At 56.1% G+C, this 21,835-nt stretch overlaps 1 protein-coding gene across 3 annotated transcripts in view; it reads left to right on the plus strand.

Annotated features, from left to right (window-relative positions):
• Positions 1-781: 781 nt before the first annotated feature.
• PI4KB (phosphatidylinositol 4-kinase beta) overlaps positions 782-21,835 on the plus strand; it is a 51,593-nt gene continuing 30,539 nt past the window's right edge. The window contains exons 1-3 of one of the 3 annotated variants that reach the window (XM_077319612.1): positions 782-1,173; positions 10,656-10,778; positions 13,453-14,423. In XM_077319612.1, coding sequence (XP_077175727.1) covers positions 13,482-14,423 — 942 coding nt within the window. In that variant the 5' untranslated portion in view covers positions 782-1,173; positions 10,656-10,778; positions 13,453-13,481. Of the gene's footprint in view, positions 1,174-1,751; positions 1,884-10,655; positions 10,779-13,452; positions 14,424-21,835 lie in introns of those variants that run through there. The other 2 variants (XM_077319627.1, XM_077319621.1) reach the window with 2 other exon arrangements.

Consider the following 21,835-nt stretch of genomic DNA (forward strand, 5'->3'; position numbering starts at 1 on the left):
AGGGGCAGGCTATAAAAATAATTTTGCTTCCAGGCTTTCTCCAGTGTTGAAATCTTGAGGATGATGATGTTTGAAGGTTTTAAATCAGGGTAGTCAAACTGCGGCCATCAGGAGGGCCGCAGTTTGACTACCCCTGTTTTAAATGTTTTATGATCATTCCCCTTCGTTGTAGGCCATCTCGAGACCTTTTAGGATAAATCTAATTAATTAATGAATCAATTAAACAGCCATCAGGTCAGAACCGACTCCTAGCAACCCCTCGTGAGGCTTTCAAGGTGGCAAGAGAGGAGAAGAGATGGTTTGCTATTACCAGCTACCTATTAGTATTATTAATATTATTAATACTAGTATTAATAATATATTAGCGTATTATATTATTAGTAATAGTAACACTAGTATTAATAATACTAGTATTAATAATAATTAATTTATTGTTATTAATTATTATATTAATAGTAATTAATTTATTGTTATTACTTATTATATTAATTATTGTATTAATAATAATTAATTTATTGTTATTAATTAATTATTAATAATATAATTAATTAATATAATATTATTGTTAATGCCAACAATCCCATAACAAAAGCAAAGGGCCGAGGGGAGCCACGGAGCATCCTTTGAGGCGGGAGGGCACCGCCCCCCCGGCCAGGTAGGCCGCCTGCCCAGCCCAGCCGATCCACGTGACAAAGGCCGGGTCTGGCAAGGCCAAGCTACGCATGCGCGGCCGCCGCAGCCAAACCAGTGCTCCGTCGGCCTCGCAGCCTTTCCCCCGCCCGGAGCAGGCACTTGGTTAGGCACCCCGCGACCTGCGCCATTGGCTCCCACGCACTGTGGGGGGGGAGGGGTCCTTCGCCTCCTCCAAGAGGGGGCGGAGTAAAAAAATCCTCTCAACTTCGGGGGCGGAAGGGACTCTGTGGGGCGGCCCCCGGCACGGGGCGGGGGATTTTTTTCCCGGTCGGCGTTTCCGTCCCTCCGTGGAAGGAAGGAAGGACCCTCAGGCAGCGCCCAGGGCAGCCCCGACGCCGGGCCCTGCCGCAGCCGCGACCCAGCGCCGAGGAGGCGGCAAAAGCCGAGCCCGGCCGGGCAGGGAGGCCGCGAGAGAGCAGCAAACAGCCGCCCTCCGCCCGCCCCGGGGCCCCCGCCGCCGCCGCCGCCGCCGCCGATGAGGTAAGGCGGAGCACGCGCAGGCACTCCCGCGGGCACCCCGGGGTCCTCCGCCCCTTCCCCACCCGGAGCCCCACCGCCCCCCCCTTCACCGCCCCTGCCCCGGGGGCTCCTGGGAGATCTCGCGCCGGGCGGCCCGGCCCCTCTCCCGCGCCCCGGTTGCCTTCCTCCAGGGGGCGCCTGGAGATCTCCCGGAATCCCGCCTCGTCTCCAGGCGGCAGAGACCAGGGCTCCGGGAGAAAATGGCAGCGTGGAAGGGAGGGCGCTGGACCGTCCTGCCCCATGCTCGACCCCCAATTCTTCAGGGCGGGCAGCCTTTCCTGGACCCCCCCAAGCCCTGATCCCGGGCCCTTCCTGTCCCTCTCCCTGCCCAGCAATGGCCCGTCTCTGTCTGCTCCCCCGGCCCCCCCCCTCCAACCAGCCTGATGCCCCCCATCCTCCCCCTAGATCCTCCCCCTCCCTCTGACTCTTCCCTGGGGGTCTCGCCCTCCCCCTTGCTTGGGCTTTGTTAGGCTGCCTTTGGAATCTCACTTTGTTTCCCAAGGTGGGACGAAAGTGGCTTACACCATTCTCTTCTCCTCTGCGTTAACCTCACAACAACCCTGTCAGGTAGACCCAACTGGATTTGAGGGCTGTAGCACCTTAGAGCAATGTTTTCCAACCAGGGTTTCTTTTTGCGTCATCCATGGAAGGGTTTCCCGAAAGGGTGGGAGGTAAATAATTTTCTGTATATTTTTGAAATTTGTTAAACATTTATTGCAGGGGTAGTCAAACTGCGGCCCTCCAGATGTCCATGGACTACAATTCCCAGGAGCCCCTGCCAGCGAATGCTGGCAGGGGCTTCTGGGAATTGTAGTCCATGGACATCTGGAGGGCCGCAGTTTGACTACCCCTGATTTATTGAGTGACATGACCATGCAACCCCTCCCAAAATGGCCAGTGATGGACATGGGAGGAGTGGGAAGGGGAGGGGCCCCAGGTGGGCGTGTCCACAGTAATGCTTCCCAACCATATTCTGTACGGTTACGCCACTTCCTGGGCTTCGTGACGCCTGGACAATGTTTTGGGGGTTTCTCAATGGTAAAAAAGTTGAGAAAGGCAGTCTTAGAGGCATAAGAAGAGCCCTGCTGGGTCCGACCAGGGACGGTCCCTCCAGTCCAGCCTCCCATCCCACACAGGGGCCAGCCAGTTCCCCGGGAGGACAAACAACAGGACAAGGAGACCGAGGCCTTCTCCTAAAGAGAACCAAAGAAGAGTCCTGCTGGGTCAGACCAACTTAGTCCATCTGGTCCAGCCTCCCATCTCACCCCGTGGCCGACTAGTTCCACGGGGTCAGGTTTTCTCAAGCAGAGTTTGACAGTCGTGGAAAGGTTTCCCGAATGGGTGGGAGTTAATTAATTTTCTATATATTTTTGAACATGTATTGGGTGAAATGCCCATATATTGTCCTGTTGACCCTCCCTGCATGTCCAAAGATAGTTTGGAAAAGGCAAGGGGCCGGGTGGGCGTGTCCACAGCTCTGCTTTCCCACCCTTATCCTGCACAATTGCATCACTTCTGGGGTTTCTGGAAGCCTGAAGAATGTCTCAGGGGTTTCTCAAAGGCCAAAAGGTTGAGACTGCTGTGGAGGGACAATTACTGGACAGAGAGACCAGGGCTTTCCCCTCCTGTCTCCGGAATTCAGAGGTGTAGTCCCTCTGAACGTGGAGGTTTCCTCTCATCTATGAATCTGCTTTTTAACCTTTCCGTGCCAGTGACCAGGGGTAGTCAACCTGTGGTCCTCCAGATGTTCATAGACTACAATCCCCATAAGCCCCTGCCAGCCTTTGCAAATGATGGCAGGGGCTCATGGGAATTGTAGTCCATGGAAATCTGCAGGACCACAGGTTGACTACCCCTGCCTGTGACCATCACTAAATCCTCTGGCAGCTAATTCTGCGTTTTTGTCGCTCGCTGATGATGATTCTGAGGGCCGGAGCTTGTGAGAGGCTAAGGTCCCGTCGTCAGGTCCCAGAGATTCTCCAAAAATTCCACCCCACCCCCCCGAGATAATGTTGATCTCTAGGGTGCTCCTGGATTCGAATCATGTTCTTTTACCGCCGACCAAGCAGGCTAGCCTCTGGAACGATCTTCCTGTGAGGTGGGTTACGCTGAGGGGACATGACTGGCCCAGAGTGACCCAGTTGGCTTCCCCAACTGAATGGGGATTCGAACTAGGGTTGTGTGCTCCGGCCGCTGCAAGGGTCAGCCGCATCGGACCTCGGTGATCATCGTCGTAGTGGCCGGAGGTCGCCGGAGCACACAACCCTAGTTGGAACATCTCCCAGGCCAAACCCTGCCTCCACGCTGGTTCTGTTGGTTGACGTATTGCTCCTGCGTTCCCTGTTCAGGCAGCTCTTCTGGGGCTGAGGAAACATCCAGCCCTGTCCTGACCAGGCCCAGCCGTCTGGGGCTCCCTCCTGCTCTTCCCCATGGACTCCCAGAGCCCCTTTTCCCGGGCCACTTCCCTGGCTTGCCTTTTTCTAGGGCTGTGACAGGCAGCCGCCCATCTATGGCCAGAGGCCCCCATTCCCCAAGGGGTACGTTTAAGACCGGGGACATTTTATGCTGGATTCAGGTGGGTCACTGTCCTGGTCTGAGGCATCAGAGCCAAGTGTGAGCCCAGGGGCACCTTTCAGGCCAACCAAGTTTAATTCTGGGTGGAAGTCTTTGGAAGCCCCAACCCCCCCCAAAAAAAGCTTGTACCTAGAATTAAACTTGCTTGATGTGAGAATTGCCCCTAAACTCTGACTTTATCCTTTTAAAAGAGGATCTGAACCAGGAACTTGGTGCGTGCAAAAGCAGTGCCCTTAAACTGGCCTGTAGGTAAGACTGAGATCTGGGAGCTTTGTGTGCAAATCCTCCCTCGGCCAGGAGGCTAACTGGGCAATCTCAGGCCAGGCAGGCTCTCTCAGCTGGAAGTCCCCCACAGGGTGCGGGACGGAGAAAGAGGCATGCTGCCCTTTGCTCCTTGAGGAGAAGGCAGATAACAACCCTTCCCCTCCGTGTCCCTGCCTCGGACTTCCCATTCATTCCCTCCTCTCTCTTGTTTGCCCTGAGCCAACATGAGTTGTCTTGGACCTAACACTGTCTCTTCCTTGAGGCCCTTTTGCTGCTGGCCGTGGATCTTCAGTCCTTTCCCTAAATTATCTGCATGGTTTCCCAAATGCAGAGGGGCCTGGCTCAGGGGCAGAGCCTCTGCTGGGCTGGCAGGAGGTCCCCGGTTCAATCCCAGGCAGCATCTCCAGCAAAAAGGACCAGGCAGGAGGGGATGGGGAAGACCTTTCTCTGCCTGGGACCCTGGAGAGCCCTGGGGAGGGGCCAGAGCTCAGGGGCAGAGCCTCTGCTGGGCAGGCAGGAGGGGATGGGGAAGACCTTTCTCTGCCTGAGACCCTGGAGAGCCCTGGGGAGGGGCCAGAGCTCAGGGGCAGAGCCTCTGCTGGGCAGGCAGGAGGTCCCCGGGTCAATCCCAGGCAGCATCTCCAGCTGAAAGGACCAGGCAGGAGGGGATGGGGAAGACCTTTCTCTGCCTGAGACCCTGGAGAGCCCTGGGGAGGGGCCAGAGCTCAGGGGCAGAGCCTCTGCTGGGCAGGCAGGAGGTCCCCGGTTCAATCCCAGGCAGCATCTCCAGCTGAAAGGACCAGGCAGGAGGGGATGGGGAAGACCTTTCTCTGCCTGAGACCCTGGAGAGCCCTGGGGAGGGGCCAGAGCTCAGGGGCAGAGCCTCTGCTGGGCAGGCAGGAGGTCCCCGGGTCAATCCCAGGCAGCATCTCCAGCTAAAAGGACCAGGCAGGAGGGGATGGGGAAGACCTTTCTCTGCCTGAGACCCTGGAGAGCCCTGGGGAGGGGCCAGAGCTCAGGGGCAGAGCCTCTGCTGGGCAGGCAGGAGGTCCCCGGTTCAATCCCAGGCAGCATCTCCAGCTGAAAGGACCAGGCAGGAGGGGATGGGGAAGACCTTTCTCTGCCTGAGACCCTGGAGAGCCCTGGGGAGGGGCCAGAGCTCAGGGGCAGAGCCTCTGCTGGGCAGGCAGGAGGTCCCCGGTTCAATCCCAGGCAGCATCTCCAGCTGAAAGGACCAGGCAGGAGGGGATGGGGAAGACCTTTCTCTGTCTAAGACCCTGGAGAGCCCTGGGGAGGGGCCAGAGCTCAGGGGCAGAGCCTCTGCTGGGCAGGCAGGAGGTCCCCGGTTCAATCCCCGGCAGCATCTCCATCTGAAAGGACCAGGCAGGAGGGGATGGGGAAGACCTTTCTCTGCCTGAGACCCTGGAGAGCCCTGGGGAGGGGCCAGAGCTCAGGGGCAGAGCCTCTGCTGGGCAGGCAGGAGGTCCCCGGTTCAATCCCAGGCAGCATCTCCATCTGAAAGGACCAGGCAGGAGGGGATGGGGAAGACCTTTCTCTGCCTAAGACCCTGGAGAGCCCTGGGGAGGGGCCAGAGCTCAGGGGCAGAGCCTCTGCTGGGCAGGCAGGAGGTCCCCGGTTCAATCCCCGGCAGCATCTCCATCTGAAAGGACCAGGCAGGAGGGGATGGGGAAGACCTTTCTCTGCCTGAGACCCTGGAGAGCCCTGGGGAGGGGCCAGAGCTCAGGGGCAGAGCCTCTGCTGGGCAGGCAGGAGGTCCCCGGTTCAATCCCAGGCAGCATCTCCAGCTGAAAGGACCAGGCAGGAGGGGATGGGGAAGACCTTTCTCTGTCTGAGACCCTGGGGAGCCCTGGGGAGGGGCCAGAGCTCAGGGGCAGAGCCTCTGCTGGGCAGGCAGGAGGTCCCCGGTTCAATCCCAGGCAGCATCTCCAGCTGAAAGGACCAGGCAGGAGGGGATGGGGAAGACCTTTCTCTGCCTGAGACCCTGCAGAGCCCTGGGGAGGGGCCAGAGCTCAGGGGCAGATTTTCTTATGCCACCAACCTAGTACTGTAATACTATACTATTATATCATCATCATCATCATAACTTTATTTCTATATCCTGCCCTTCCTGGTTGGCTCAGGCTGTGTTCCTGGAGGTTATTTGACCACTGATTAATACTCTCTGCGTTGAAATGCGTTTGGTCTGTGGCCAAGGTTGCCAGCGCATGGGAATGGTAGTCCGTGGACCTCTGAAGAGCCACAGTTGGCCACCCCTGGTCCATGGTCACGCCATGTGAAAGCATTGAGACTGCACGTGTGATATTGCATTATCTCATGTTTTATTGTGGTTCTAATCTTACACTTAATGATACTTATTTATATTTTAATTTTGCTATATATTTGCTGCCCAGCATTCAAGTTCTTCACTTGTTTCCTGAGGTTGGGTTTGTGTCCTCTTTCTGTTTTTCACCCCATTTCTGCCCGGTTAGAGTTTGCATCGTTGGAGTAGTTCCTTCGTCCCCATTGGCTTCCCTGCCTCGCCTGTTGGGTGGCTGCCTGCTTTCCTTCCTCCCCCCTGCCAAGTTGTGCTGCAGGCGGGCCAAAGTCCTTCCTGGTGCCTCTTGGCTCAGGGCCTTGTGTAGTCCAGGTGGAAAAGGTGATTCTGGGTCACGTTTGTTTTGTTGTGCGAGGTTACGAGTGCGTTTGTGGGACGGTAGCTAGGGACCAGCATTCGGATTCACCTGAGCCAAAAGTATATTTCCGCTTCCCAAATGTCCCTGGGTTTCCTTGGAAAAACCCAAAAGAAAATCCCAGGCACATTTGGGAATTACTGATAGCTCCAAAAAGAACAGAGAGGCAGAAGCAAATTCCTCTTGCCCCTCAGCTGTTTGTTGGATTTCTACCGCTGTCCTTTTAAAGCCAGGAGAAGCTTTTTTTTTTTTTTACTGTTTCTTCTTCTTGGGTCTGTTGTACCTGCAAATATGGCAGGATTTCCCCAAAACCCTTCATCCAAATCCCATACCGGTACTGGGATCTGTTTTTTCCCGGAAAGGCCAATTTTTTTTCACTAGGCCCGAGTGGAAGAATGCTGATTAAAAAATAAATAAATTTCACGCTCCTAAGATCAACTGGTGTGATTCTCTTATGTTTTGGGATGACACCCTGTAAAGAGGTACTTGCTTGTGGTCATGCTGCCAGCGGGCGAGGCGTAAGCAGGCTGCGTGTAAGAAGCTTGTGAGTAGCCGCATTCTGGGTTCCCTCCGGCTGCTAAGGGTTGTGTCTGCGTGATGCATCCTAAAGTGGACGGCCCAGGCTGGCCTGGTTTCTGTCAGGAGCTAAGCAGGGTTGTTCCTGGTCAGTGCTTGGATGGGAGACCACTGGGGAAGGCTGTGCAGAGGAGGAGGAGGAGGAGGAGAGTGGGCTCTTGTATACCACTTTGCTATCCGAAGGAGGCTCGAAGCGGCTTACAGTCGCCTTCCCTTTCCTCTCCCCACAACAGACACCCTGTGAGGGAGGGGAGGCTGAGAGAGCCCTGAGATTACTGAAGAAGAAGAAGAGTTGGTTCTTAGATGCCGCTTTTCCCTACCCGAAGGAGTCTCGAAGCGGCTTCCAGTCCCCTTCCCTTTCCTCTCCCCACAACAGACACCCTGTGAGGGAGGGGAGGCTGAGAGAGCCCTGAGATTACTGAAGAAGAAGAAGAGTTGGTTCTTAGATGCCGCTTTTCCCTACCCGAAGGAGGCTCAAAGCGGCTTCCAGTCCCCTTCCCTTTCCTCTCCCCACAACAGACACCCTGTGAGGGAGGGGAGGCTGAGAGAGCCCTGAGATTACTGAAGAAGAAGAAGAGTTGGTTCTTAGATGCCGCTTTTCCCTACCCGAAGGAGTCTCAAAGCGGCTTCCAGTCCCCTTCCCTTTCCTCTCCCCACAACAGACACCCTGTGAGGGAGGGGAGGCTGAGAGAGCCCTGAGATTACTGAAGAAGAAGAAGAGTTGGTTCTTAGATGCCGCTTTTCCCTACCCGAAGGAGTCTCAAAGCGGCTTCCAGTCCCCTTCCCTTTCCTCTCCCCACAACAGACACCCTGTGAGGGAGGGGAGGCTGAGAGAGCCCTGAGATTCAAGAAGAAGGAGAAGGAGAAGAAGAAGAGTTTGTTCTTATCTGCCGCTTTTCTCTACCCGAAGGAGTCTCCAAGTGGCTTCCAGTCGCTTTTCCTTTCCTCTCCCCACAACAGACACCCTGTGAGGGAGGGGAGGCTGAGGGAGCCCTGAGATTCAAGGAGAAGGAGAAGGAGAAGAAGAAGAGTTTGTTCTTATCTGCCGCTTTTCTCTACCCGAAGGAGTCTCCAAGTGGCTTCCAGTCGCCTTCCCTTTCCTCTCTCCACAACAGACACCCTGTGAGGGAGGGGAGGCTGAGGGAGCCCTGAGATTAGTGAAGAAGAAGAAGAGTTGGTTCTTAGATGCCGCTTTTCTCTACCCAAAGGAGGCTCAAAGTGGCTTCCAGTCGCCTTCCCTTTCCTCTCCCCACAACAGACCCCCTGTGAGGGAGGGGAGGCTGAGGGAGCCCTGAGATTCAAGAAGAAGGAGAAGGAGAAGAAGAAGAGTTTGTTCTTATCTGCCACTTTTCTCTACCCGAAGGAGGCTCGAATTGGGGGGTCAGAAAAGCTATCAGTGCTGTGACAAGCCCAAGGTCACCCGGCTAGGCTGCATTTGGGGGAGGAGTGGGGAATCAAACCTGGCTCACCAGTGCCCCTAACCCCTACACCAAGCCGGGCCAAGCTTGCGGCCCGGGAAGCTTCTTACTGCGGGAGAGGGAAGAGAGGGAATCAGGGCCGCGCCCGCGCATGTGCGGCCGAAATCGTGCATGCGCGAAAGTGCCGCATATACGCGATTTTGGCCGCGCATGCATGATGCGCGTCGTGGCCGCGCATGCGCAGGTGGGCAGTTGCCCTGCCAGTCCCCAGTCTCAAAAAGGTTGGGGACCACTGCTGTAGAAGATGGAGCAGAGTTGTTTTCTCTTGGCCCAGAGGGTCAGACCAGAACCAGTGGGATGAAATTAATTCCAAAGGATTTCCGGTAAACATCCTCAGTAGAACAGGCTTCCTCAGGAGGTGGTAGGTATTTCTATGGAAGTTTTTAAGCAGAGGCTAGAGAGTCATCTGACGGAGAGGCTGATTTTTATGAAGTTGGGAAGACGGTGAGTGAGTGGGCAGGAAGGGATGGGCCAGCGTTTGTCCCTTGTGGCCCTTCCTTGCAGAGCCAGGGAAGTGCTGGAGGTGAATTCAGGCCAGGCTGGATTCTGGAGATTTTTGGTGAGGGGGAACGCTTGGGCATGAAATCAAGTAGTTGTGTGTTCCTGTATTGTGCAGGGGGTTGGACTAGATGACCCTGGAAGTCCCTTCCGACTCTGATTCTATGAGGGGTTCTTTTGTACTCCACTTTTCACTCCCCGAAGAAGACCCAAAGCGGCCTATAATCCCCGTCTTCTCCTCACAACAGACACCCGGTGAGGGAGGTGGGGCTGAGAGAGCTCTGGGAGAACTGGGACTGACCCAAGTCCACCCGGCTGGCTGCAGGTGGAGAAGCAGTGGGGAACTGGACCGGGCTGTCCCGATGAGAGGCCCCCCCACCCTTCCCCACCGCACCACAGGGGCTCTCAAGCTTCCACGTGCTTGCTCACGTCCTCTGCTACAGGCAGGCCCACGAAAGCTTCTGCCCAGAATGAAGCTTTGGGGGTCCAAAAGGTGTCCCTGGACTCGGCTTTCTCCTGTCGCTTCAGGCCAGCCCAGCATCCAGCATCCCTGCACCCAGCATCTCCCTTTCTTCGGAGAGACAGACCTTGCATTGTTGCTGCATTGCGAAGTGGGGAGGAAGCTCGGCTGCCTGCTGGCAAGGAAGGAAATGAGTTTGCCCCTGCCCCGAAGCATTTTGTGTCTTAATGACAGTTGTGCATGTTGTGGTGCCAGCTGCACCTTCGCAAGATTGTAAACACTGCCTCAGAGGCCTCCTCCGTGCTGCTCTTGAGCCGCAATCCCGTTTCCGTTGGTCCTCTTCTCCCCCTCTCCTGTGCTGAGAGGGTCTTTGACCTGGGAACGATGGCTTAGGCCGGTGGGCCCAAGTTGTCCCACGAGGTCCCTGCTCAAGGCAGGCCTGGGGACACACTGGGGTTTGTATCTTTTCCAACTTCCCACGGCAGGAGCTCTCCAGGGTCTCAGGAAAAGGTCTTCCCCATCCCCTCCTGCCTGGCCCATTCTTACGGGAGCTGCCGGGGATTGAACCAGGGACCTCCTGCCTACCAACAGAAGCTCTGCCCCTGAGCCAGGGTCTCAGGCCAAGGTCTTTCCCATCCCCTCCTGCCTGGTCCTTCTAACTGGAGATGCTGGGGACTGACCCTGGGACCTTCTGCCCCTGAGCCACAGCCCCCCTCCCCTTCAAAGATGGCAACTCTGCTTTTCTTTCCGTATCTGGAATGTGAGATCGCAGCCTGAGTCTGGACCTCATTCGTGCTTCGTGCTTCAACTCTTTCCTGTGCTCTCCATGTTTTGTCGCCGTCAACCAGACTGGTTCCTTCAGAGGCATAACCTTCCTCCTCTTTCTCCTTGTCCTCTCCGCAGCGCTGCCGGACCCCCGCCGGGAACCCCTCTCCAGCGGCATCTCCCGAGATGGCGAACTCGGCTGACTTAGTGGGCAGACATCTGAGCAGGGGCAAAGTGCCCGGGTGGGCGGGGCCGCAACAGGTAGGTGGCAGGACCCTCGACCCCCCCCCCTCCTCTGAAGGAGGCCGGTGCTCTAGGTAGAATATCTCTTCAGCCTCTGGAGTCGGACTCCTTGGGTGATTCCTCAGCTCTTGGCCTTGGCCTTGGCTGCCTGGCCTCTGCGCCCCACAACCCCCTCCTCCCAGCTCTTCTTCCTCTTGTATTTCCCCCCCCCCCCCAGCCGGGAATGAGGGGCCTGCTTTATTTATTTATCTAACTTATTTATTTAAATTTATCCAGCGCCCTGTCTGCTAGAGCGGCTCAGGGCGCTGAACAACATATCACCAGCAATACTTTAAAAGTACAATGTAAATCAGTTCTAAAATCATTCTTTATTTGATTTATTTTTTTGATTTGTATACTGCCGCTCTTCACATGGACTCGGGGTCAGTTCACCACAGTAAAAACATTGAAACGCAATAAAACCCATAAAACATCCCTTCCAACAAATGGCATCAAGCTATAAAATATAGACCCTTCTTATTACTCCAAATCCCCTTCCCTCCCTGTTCGGCCGAGGGCCAAGCCATCTCCCATTGGGATGAGGTGCCATGCAGATGGCACTTTAGGGGGAATCCTCAGGTGGAATGCCGGGACTCCACCCTGGCCTCAATCATACACCTGGCGGAAGAGCTCCGTCTTGCAGGCCTGCAGATAGTTGACAATTCTGGCAGGACCATCAGCTCTTCCGGGAGCTCATTCCACCAGGCTGGGGCCAAGGCCGAGAAGGCCCTGGCCCTGGTCGAGGCCAGGTGAATGTCTCGGGGGCCCAGGCCAACCAGTAAGTTCATACCCGCTGAGCAAAGAGCCCTGCGAGGGGAAAAAGCAACCAAGTGCTCCCGCAGTTAACCGTTCTGCTTGTGGGTGTAAAACCAGAACCCAGGATAGGGGTGCAAAACAGGAGGGAGGCCAACTGGATACTTTGACTTTTTTTGGGCCTCAACCGTGTTGGCCTGGTGGAACAGCTCTGTTTTGTAGGCCTAGTGGGACCTGGTCCACCTTGGCAGGACCCTGTTGTTTTCAGGGAGTTCATTACGCCTGGCTCTGGCTGAGGTCAGCTGAATTTCTCTGGCGCCAGGGACCACGAGCCAGGCTGTGTGCAAGGCCAAGCAAGTAAGGATGGGGGATCAGGGATCGGGGCCTTGCCTGGGGTGGAACATACTGGCTGGTTTTGAAGCTTACAGGATTCTTGAAAAAGCAGGATGGCCTGCTTGCCTTATCTGGTCAGACCAGAACCAGCAGGTTGAAATTAATCCAAGAGAAGTTATAGCTGAACGACCGGAAGAAGTTCCTGTCGGCTGGAGCTCAGGGGAATGAGGCTCCTCAGGAGGTGGTGGGCTTGACACCTGAACGTTTTTAGCCTACGAGGAAGTGGCCTTGCAAAAGCTAATAAGCCGGAGACTGGAAGATAAAGATTCCCGGTCAGTGGGCTTCTCAGTAAACAGTGGGTGTTCTCCCCAGTTCTGGGGAATTCCACTGCTATGCAAAACCTTGACGGCGTAGCTCTCTATTTTGGATGTAAACTTACTAAAATGAGCTTATTTCATAGAATCATAGGGTTGGAAGGGGCCATACAGGCCATCTAGTCCAACGCCCTGCTCAACGCAGGATTTGTTGGCCCGCATAAATATTTTCCCGTCAGATTCATCCTGGGGCAGGTTCCAACAGCTTCCTCCCTACAAGAGACTGTCCCTCCATGGGCACTGAGTTCCAGACACGCTAATTCAGATACTGTTAGAATGGCCCAAAATCTGGTCATCACTAGGGATGAGTGGCCAGCACCACCTGAGGCTTCGGTGATCGTCGAGGCGTCCAAACCGCGCCAAACCGCTCACCCGTATTCATCACCGATCTTCATGGGCCGACCACCTGAAGAAATAAAAGTCTCCTAAAGACTATGGACAAAGAGCCTCTTGTGGTGCAGAGTGGTAAGGCAGCGACATGCTGTCTGAAGCTGTCTGCCCATGAGGCTGGGAGTTCGGTCCCAGCAGCCAGCTCAAGGTTGACTCAGCCTTCCATCCTAAAATGAGTACCCAGCTTGCTGGGGGGTAAACGGTAATGACTGGGGAAGGCACTGGCAAACCACCCCGTATGGAGTCTGCCATGAAAACGCTGGAGGGCGTCACCCCAAGGGTCAGACATGACTCGAGGCTTGCACAGGGGATACCTTTACCTTTACCTTTATGACCACATAAGAGCCTCTTGTGGCGCAGAGTGGTAAGGCAGCCGCCTGAAAGCTTTGCCCATGAGTCTGGGAGTTCAATCCCAGCAGCCGGCTCAAGGTTGACTCAGCCTTCCATCCTTCCGAGGTCGGTAAAATGAGTACCCAGCTTGCTGGGGGGTAAACGGTGATGACTGGGGAAGGCACTGGCAAACCACCCCGTATTGAGTCTGCCATGAAAACGCTGGAGGGCGTCACCCCAAGGGTCAGGCATGACCTGGTGCTTGCACAGGGGAGACCTTTACCTTTAAAGAGTATGGATCCTGCATCTGTTCTGACAACTGTCCCGGTCCTGTCGGCCCTTCCAAAAGAGAACCCTTTGCTTTGAGCTCCGTAACTGTGTGAAATGCTTAAGTCAAAGTCAGCGTGATGCTTTAGCCGATTCTTGATGCCAGTGTAGAGATTCTGACTCTTCTCTCTTTCCTCGTCCTCCAGCTCTGAAAGGTCTCAGCCCAGCCTCGGAGATGAGCGATTCTCCCCCAGACGTGGTGTCAACGAACGACTCGGAAGAGGCGTCCCCGGCAGAGCCTCCCCAGGGCAATGGAGGGACGCCGTCCCCCCTGGGGGTCATCACGGAGGGCGTCGGGGAGCTGGCGGTCATCGACCCGGAGGTGGCCCAGAAAGCCTGCGAGGAGGTGCTGGAGAAGGTCAAGCTGATGCACTGCGTCTCCGAGGACGGCTCCATCCAGCAGAAGGCGGGCGGCGGGCCGGCCTGTGCTCGCCGGCCGGGCCTGACCTTCCCGAACGGCGGCGTGGGGGAGTGCTGCGAGATCAAGTGTCTCGACGACCCGCCGGAGAAGATCCGGGAGGAGGACGAGTGCCTGTTCAACACGGTGAAGAGCGCCCGGCGGCGGCAGAAGAACAACTCGGCCAAGCAGTCGTGGCTGCTGCGGCTGTTCGAGTCGAAGCTCTTCGACATCTCCATGGCCATCTCGTACCTGTACAACTCGAAGGAGCCCGGGGTGCAGGCCTACATCGGCAACCGGCTCTTCTGCTTCCGCAACGAGGAGGTGGACTTCTACCTGCCCCAGCTGCTCAACATGTACATCCACATGGACGAGGACGTGGGGGACGCCATCAAGCCCTACATCGTCCACCGCTGCCGGCAGAGCATCAACTTCTCCCTCCAGTGCGCCCTGCTCCTGGGCGCCTACTCCTCGGACATGCACATCTCCACCCAGCGCCACTCGCGCGGGACCAAGCTGCGCAAGCTCATCCTCTCCGACGAACTCAAGCCGGCCCACCGCAAGAGGGAGCTGCCGGCGCTCAGCCCGGCGCCCGACACGGGCCTCTCGCCCTCCCGCAGGACTCACCAGAGGTCCAAGTCGGACGCCACCGTCAGCATCAGCCTCAGCAGCAACCTCAAGCGCACGGCCAGCAACCCCAAGGTCGAGAACGACGACGAGGTAATGCGGGCCGGGGCCGAGCCTCTCGGGGGGCGGGCGGGTCTGGACGCCGGGCCGGGGCTCCTGGGGTCCCGGCCTTTCCTGAGCCCCCTTGGGATTCTAGCCCCACGGTGTGGGCTGCAGCTTGCCTCCCGTCATGTAGTCTTTGCCACTGTGGCAGGTGCCAAGAGTGGGGTGGCCTGTCCTGGGCCCCCCCCGGGCAACATGTTGGGGACATCCGCCTTTCCTGCGGCCCGACAGAGTGAAAAGGGGAGCGATACTTTGGCCGCCGGGCTGGGAGTCCCGTCCCCTTCAATGCCGTTCGCGAGAGTGATGTATCAGCACCCGCCTCTTCTCCTTTCGCCCCCGGGAGGTGCTGAGGGCAGAGGCCAGCGAGGGTGAACCATTCAGGAGGACACAGGATAGGGCACCTCTCAAGGGGAACGCCCGTCTTACTTTCTCCAAGTTGACAGTGTGGGAGAAACGGCGGCGTGTGGAGTGAGGCTGAACCCGGTCCGTCCAGCGGGTATCGGTGACGCGACCTGTGTTTTCAGGAGCTGGGGAGGCCGATATTTCGGCGGTCTGTTTGGCAAAGGCGGTGATTCTCCCTTGGCGGTACCAGGGGTGCCTCGGCCACCCAGAGGGGAAGGTTGAGAACCACTGCTAGACCCACTGCGGCGATCCGGTGACCCAAAAGGGGGTCGTAGGGTTGTGTGCTCCGGCACGCTGGCGATCCACGATCGCCAGCGTGCCAGAGCACACAACCCTACGACCCCCTTTGGGTCGCCGGATTGCAGCGGCAGGAAGGTTGAGAACCACTGCAATAAGGGGAAAGGAGGTGGTGCTTCGGAGTCGGGAAGAGCACCCCTTAGCAGAACGGCCCTGTGGGCTCCACCCCCAAGTCCTTGAAACGAAACCTGTGTTTATACCCTGGAGGTTCCTATTGCTGCTGTCGGCCGCCTCTGCCCGAATCCCTGGCTCTCTGGGGGAGGGGGGGGCAGTGTCCAGAGAGGTGGGGGCTCTGCTGTGGGCTGAAACCGGCTCCCTCTTGCTCTGCTGGGGAACCTGTTGCTGATCGAACGCTGCCCTGGCCGAAGGGATCCTTAACCGTGGGCTGCAGCGTCGAGGACTCCCTCTGAAGCCGGGTCCCCGATCTTTTCGAGCCTGCAGGCACTTTTTGGGTTCTGACTCTGCCCATTGGGCACAACCACAAAATGGCTGCCACAGGAGGCGGGGCCTCTAATTTGGCTTTACTTTACTTTCTTTCACAGTGTAGACCTGAAATTTGAGTCCAGGGGCTTTTTTAAGGCCTTTAAGACCAACAGAGCTAATTTTGGGTATAAGCTTCTGTGCGTGCACTTCATCATCTGCTGCCAAAGTGACGTTGTCGGATATCTGCACAGAGTTAGAAGCTTTGTTTGGTAAAAGTGCCATCCAGTTCTGCCTGCTTCCTGAAAACACTTGGAGGCCACTGTGGTGCTCACGGGGACCGTGTTGGGGACCCCTGCTCCTAGGGACTACCTTCCCTCCAGAGGTTCAAATGAGTAGGCGTGTTTCCCTCCAGAGAGTTCCTCTTTACCTTTCCCTCCTAGTCACTCTGGCGATCGTAGCCCCTAGGTCTGTTGTAACACAGTCCTTTTTGGGTCAGTGTGACAACCTGTGACCCTACCTGGCCATCAGCACCAGGCGGTATTTTATCGGGGTCCCATGCTGAAAATGGGGAAGCTTGGTCTGCCATGTAGAGGATGTTGTTCTCTCTTGCCCCGGAGGGACGGGCCAGAACCAATGGGATGAAATTAAATCAAAAGAAATTCCATCTGAACCTCCGGAAGAAGTTCCTGACAGAGTGGTTCCTCAGTGGAACAGGCTTCCTCGGGAGGTGGTGGGTTCTCCATCTTTAGAGATTTTTAAGCATAGGCTGGAGAGCCATCTGACGGAGAGGCTGATTCTGTGAAGGCTCAAGGGGGTGGCAGGTGACAGTGGAGGAGCGAGAGGGTTGTGAGTGTCCTGCACAGTGCAGGGGGTTGGACTAGATGACCCAGGAGGTCCCTTCCAACTCTAGGATTCTATGAGAGGAAAACATTCAAGAGGTTGATTTGGACAAGTGGTTTCCTCTTGAAGTAAAGTTGGGGACAGACTGGGGGAATGCTGCAGAGCCAAGAGCATGGGGGGCTGGTGCAGAAGTGTAGGAATGCCTCTGAGTTGGTGGACCCTGCAGATCTGTTCTGCTAGCGGCTGTGCTTTCTCTGGGCGTGAGCACCCTTCTGTTGGTGCAAGAGACCCTTCAGAGGCAGAAGGAGCCTTCCTGCCAGGAGGGGATCTTCCTCCCTTGATTCCGGGAATGGCTCCTTGTGCTGGGCGAAAGGCCGGCCCTTGGGGGCATGGTCCAGGCGACCCAGCAAAAGACCTTCTCTCTTGCTGGGGGCTGTTTGTTCAGTAGCCAGCCGGAAGGGGTCCTTTTCCTCCCCTCTTCTTGAACTCTGGGAATTTGAGTGATCGTCAGGAGGCGGTCGGGTGGAATTTCATCGCCGCTGGAAAAGCGGCTGAATATTTCATGCCCTCCGAGCACCCGCCTCCCCTCCGTGGGCTTAACTTGCATCTCAGGGTATGATTGTTGCGTCTTCTGGGGGAGTAGACTCCTCCTTCAGGGAGCCCACAGGGAATCAAAGGACAGACCCCCCCCCTTTTTGTAGCAAGATTAGACCACACTGAAGGACTGAATCGTTGGTGCAGATTAATTGTCCTGTGCTTCTTTTCTCTCCAGTTGGAGACACATCCGGAAGAAGTTCCTGACAGTCAGAGCAGTTCCTCAGTGGAACAGGCTTCCTCGGGAGGTGGTGGGTTCTCCATCTTGGGAGATTTTTAATCAGAGGCTGGAGAGCCATCTGATGGAGAGGCTGATTCTGTGAAGGCTCAAGGGGGTGGCAGGTGACAGTGGAGGAGCGAGAGTGTTGTGAGTGTCCTGCACAGTGCAGGGGGTTGGACTAGATGACCCAGGAGGTCCCTTCCAACTCTAGGATTCTATGAAAGTGGCTCGCGTCGTAATCCTCTCCATTTTATCCTCACCGCAGCCTGGGGAGGTAGGCTAGGGGGAGTGTGTGACTGGCCTAAGGGGATTTGAACTCGGGTCTCTCAGATGCTAGCCTCGCATTCCATTCATGGCACCATACCAGCTCTCAATCTTCAGATCCTAGCTGCTGCTCACTGCCTGTTTCCTTCCATGAGGAAGCTTGCATTACTTGGAGGTTTGTTTCGTTTCCGGAAGACCCAGTCACCATTTGAACACGCATGGACACGCTGAGCTGCCTGGTTTCCAGAATTAGACCATCAGTCCGTCCCAGTCGGTATCGTCTGCTCAGGCTGGCAGCTGCTCTCCAGAGTCTTGGGCTGAGGTCTTTTACGTCCTTTCCTGCCTGGCCCTTTGAACTGGAGATGCTGCCGGGGATAGAACCCGAGACCTTCTTCACGCCAAGCAGAGGCTCTTCCGCAGCGCCACCGTTCCTCCCCTTGCATCTCAAGGGAACCGGAGCTGTGTCCAATAAGCCTAACCCTTCAGACTAGGCAGAAATAACATCGTAGGAGCGTCCCCTTCTCTCTCTCAAGGGCTTTAGCCTCCCTCCCTCTAGGCTTCTGGACCTGCAGGGGCAGGTGGGAGTTCCTGTGGCAGAAACGATGGGGTGATTTGCCAGGGAGAAGGGGTAGATGACCAGCCGAGCAGACAGAAGGCCCTGATTCAATCCCACTTCAGAAGGACCAGGCAGAATGTGATGTGGAAGAACCATGTTTCCTTGAGAAGCTGAGTAGACCATACTGAGTCTGAGTAGACAGTGCTGTCCTTGATGGGCCGAGGGTGCTGGCAGGGGCTCATGGGACCTGTAGTCCGTGGGCATCTGGAGAGCCAAGGGCCTGGTTCAGTAGAAGGCAGCTTCCCATTGGTGACTCCCTCTGAAGGGGCCGAGGGCCAGTTAATTAGGAGCCAGGGGTACTTTGGGGATTGCACAGACGTGAATAGGAGCTTGTAGACCTGGGGGGCCCACGGATGCCGCTTCTTTGGTTTTCTTCCTGGCCTGTTTAAGCTCATCATAATGATGCCAGAACCCTTCTGCTGGGGCTGTGGGTGCGATTCCTGGGGGCTAGTCGCTGGATCTTGGGACCCAAGCAGAATCGGCCCTGGCTGGCCTTTGAATGGGAGAATCCAGGGGATCCCTGGTCGTGACGTGGAGGCAGGCAGTGGCCAGCCCCCTCTGAACGACCCTTGCCTTGGAAGCCCAGTGGGTCAAAACACGTCAGCTGTGACTGGACACTGTAGAATCATAGAGTTAGAACAGACGTCCATCATCATCATTTAGATTTATAGGCCTCCTTCCTTCAAGGTCTCAAGTCCAACTCCCTGCGGAATCCATCCGATTTATCTTCCTTGCAACCCTGCAAGGTAGGCTAGATGGCGCCTCGAGGGCCGATTGTTCCAAGTTCATCCAGGAAGCTTCGCAGCCCAGTGGGGATTTCTCGGGTAATTTGTTTAGCAACGTCTGTGAACGCCCTGCTACTTCCTCCTGAGCCCATGACGATCCGTCTTGACTCCTCCCCCCAGCTGTGGCTCCCCGGAATCTCCCACGGAGATCTTCTGCCAGTGGATCCCTTTCGGATTGGAAGTGCCAGGGATTGAACCAGGGACCAGCTATGCGATAGCAGGTTTCTCCCACAAAGCCACGAAGAGAAGAAGAGCTGGCTTTTTATACCTTGTTTTTCACTACCTGAAGGAGCCCCAAAACCGGCTTATAAAAGCGCCTTTCCCTTCCTCTCCCCGCAACAGACACCCTGTGAGGCAGGTGGGGCTGAGAGAGCTCTAGAAGAACTGCTCTGTGAGGACAGCTCTATCAGTGCCGTGGCGAGCCCAAGGTCACCCAGCTGGCTGCATGTGGAGGAGGAGCAGGAAATCAAGCCCAGTTCTCCAGATGACAAGCCCATGCTGGCTCATACCATCATGTGTGGCCTTCTGGCCTAGAAAGCTCAAGATGACGGGCCGATGCCAGGAGGAGCCAAGGCTCTGAAGCCTCCTGCCCCCCCCTCCGAACCTCCCTGGCCCGCCAAGAAATGTTGGCAGCCCTTAAAGCCAGCTCCCGTGCCAGTCTTCCAGCTGGCGGCGAGCAGAGGCAAAATGCTGCCTCTGCAGCTGGTCCGAAGAGCCTTGTGTAGCCGCCCCAGTTAATTGTCTCTTTGAGAACAAGAGGCCAATAGAAGCCGTGCGGCCGGGAAACCGGAGCCTCCTGCCCGTAATTGATGCAGAGCCCTGCTGAGTCAAGTTTCTCCGGGTGACGGGGGACGTTGGAGTCCTCTTCTGGAGGCCGGAGACGCAGAAAGACCAGGCCTGTCATTGGCCATTTTAGGAAAGGTGGGTCACCAGGGGTAGTCCACCTGCGTCCCTCCAGATGCCCATGGACTACAATTCCCATGAGCCCCTGCCAGCGAATGCTGGCAGGGGCTCATGGGAATTGTAGTCCATGGGCATCTGGAGGGACGCAGGTGGACTTCCCCTGCCATAGACGGTAGTATCACCCAATGAATGTTTAACAAATTTAAAAAATATCTTAAAGGACTAATTAACGCCCACCGGGAAACCTTTCCAGGGCGGTGAAGAAACCCCAGGCTTTCACAAAACCCTGGTTGAGGAATCCCGGTCTGGGGCCACTCCAGAAAAGGCCCTCCTTTGTCTCCTTGCCCCCTGCGTGTCCAAGAGAGGCAGAGCTCCAGGGGGCCCCCTCCTTGAGGCCTCAGGGCCCGGGCAGACCTGCCTGGGAAGAGGCGTGCCGCCTTCCGATCACTGGGGCCGAACCCTTGAGAGCTTTGCATGTTTACATCAGCACTTCGAATTGAGCTGAGCAGCGGAAAGGGAGACCGTGCAGATCTCTCAAAACCTGTTTGTCTCTGGCCTTGAAACCCTCCAGGGTCCCCAGAGGCTTTGGATTCCAGGTACCCTCGTGCTGTCAGTGAGGGGGCACCCTCCAGGAGCGTGGCCCCTTACCTGAACCCACAGGAGCATCTGGCGTGCTGACCTCACCCGGAAGGGACGATGGTTCCTGGGAGGCTCTTTAAGATAGCCCTCTTTAAGTATTTGAAAGGTTGTCACTTGGAGGAGGGCAGGATGCTGTTTCTGTCGGCTGCAGAGGAGAGGACACGCAGTAATGGGTTTAAACTTCAAGTACAACGATATAGGCTAGATATCAGGAAAATGTTTTTCTCAGTCAGAGTCATTCAGCAGTGGAATAGGCTGCTTAAGGAGGTGGTGAGCTCCCCCTCACTGGCAGTCTTCAAGCAAAGAGCCAGTTTGGTGTAGTGGTTAGGAGTGCGGACTTCTAATCTGGCATGCCGGGTTCGATTCTGCACTCCGCCACATGCAGCCAGCTGGGTGACCTTGGGCTCGCCACGGCACTGATAAAACTGTTCTGACCGGGCAGTGATATCAGAGCTCTCTCAGCCTCACCCACCCCACAGGGTGTCTGTTGTGGGGAGAGGAAAGGGAAGGCGACTGTAAGCCGCTTTGAGCCTCCTTCGGGTAGGGAAAAGCGGCATATAAAAACCAACTCTTCTTCTTCTTCTTCTTCTTCAAAGGTTGGATACACACTTTTCTTGGATTCTTTAGGATGCTCTGGGCTGATCCTGCGTTGAGCAGGGGTTGGACTAGATGGCCTCTGTGGCCCCTTCCAACTCTAGGATTCTATGATTCTATGAGACCAATCAGGGCAACATTTTGACATTTGGGGAAATAATGCTAAAAATGCCGCTTCGGACCATCTAGTGTAGCCCCAAACCTGGAGCCTCCCCCCCCCCACACACACACACAATGAACCCAGCATGCCAGCATTGCTTCTGGAGGACGTCATGTCGGGATGGTCTTCCTGGTCCCAGTGAGTGCAGGGGGTCCGGGGGTGTCAAGGATCTCCAGAAAAGTCTCTGCTGCAGGGGGGGGGATTTCCTCCTGCTCTTTGAAACCCCCCAAGCAGGGAGCGGAACGTGAAAGTGGAGGGGGGCTTTCCCCTGGCCCAGCGGGGGTCCGGCATCCCTTCCAGAACTTGACCACGATATGACAATGCCTCTCGCCACTGCTGATCTCTGGATATTCCCCCTCCGTTCCCACAATGCTTCTCCACCCTTCAAAAGTAGTTTATTCAGTGTCTTAGCAATTTTAGTAATTTTTATCTTTTCTTCTTTCTCTCTCTCTTTTTCCTGTGGGGACAGTACTGAAGCCCTGACAAAAGGGCCTCTCCCTCTGCCCCCTAAATTGCATCTCCACATTTTCCAGGCGTTGCGGGCTTTCTACAGCCGTGTCTCCTGGCGGGCAGCGCGTGACTTGGGATCCTGCCTGGGGAAGCCTCACGGGAAGGAAGGAAGGGGGCTTGCAAACGGGGCAGCCTCTGCTCAGAGGGTGTCTGTGC

This window comes from Paroedura picta, chromosome 1 (assembly GCF_049243985.1).
Source record: "Paroedura picta isolate Pp20150507F chromosome 1, Ppicta_v3.0, whole genome shotgun sequence".
Lineage (NCBI taxonomy): Eukaryota > Metazoa > Chordata > Lepidosauria > Squamata > Gekkonidae > Paroedura > Paroedura picta.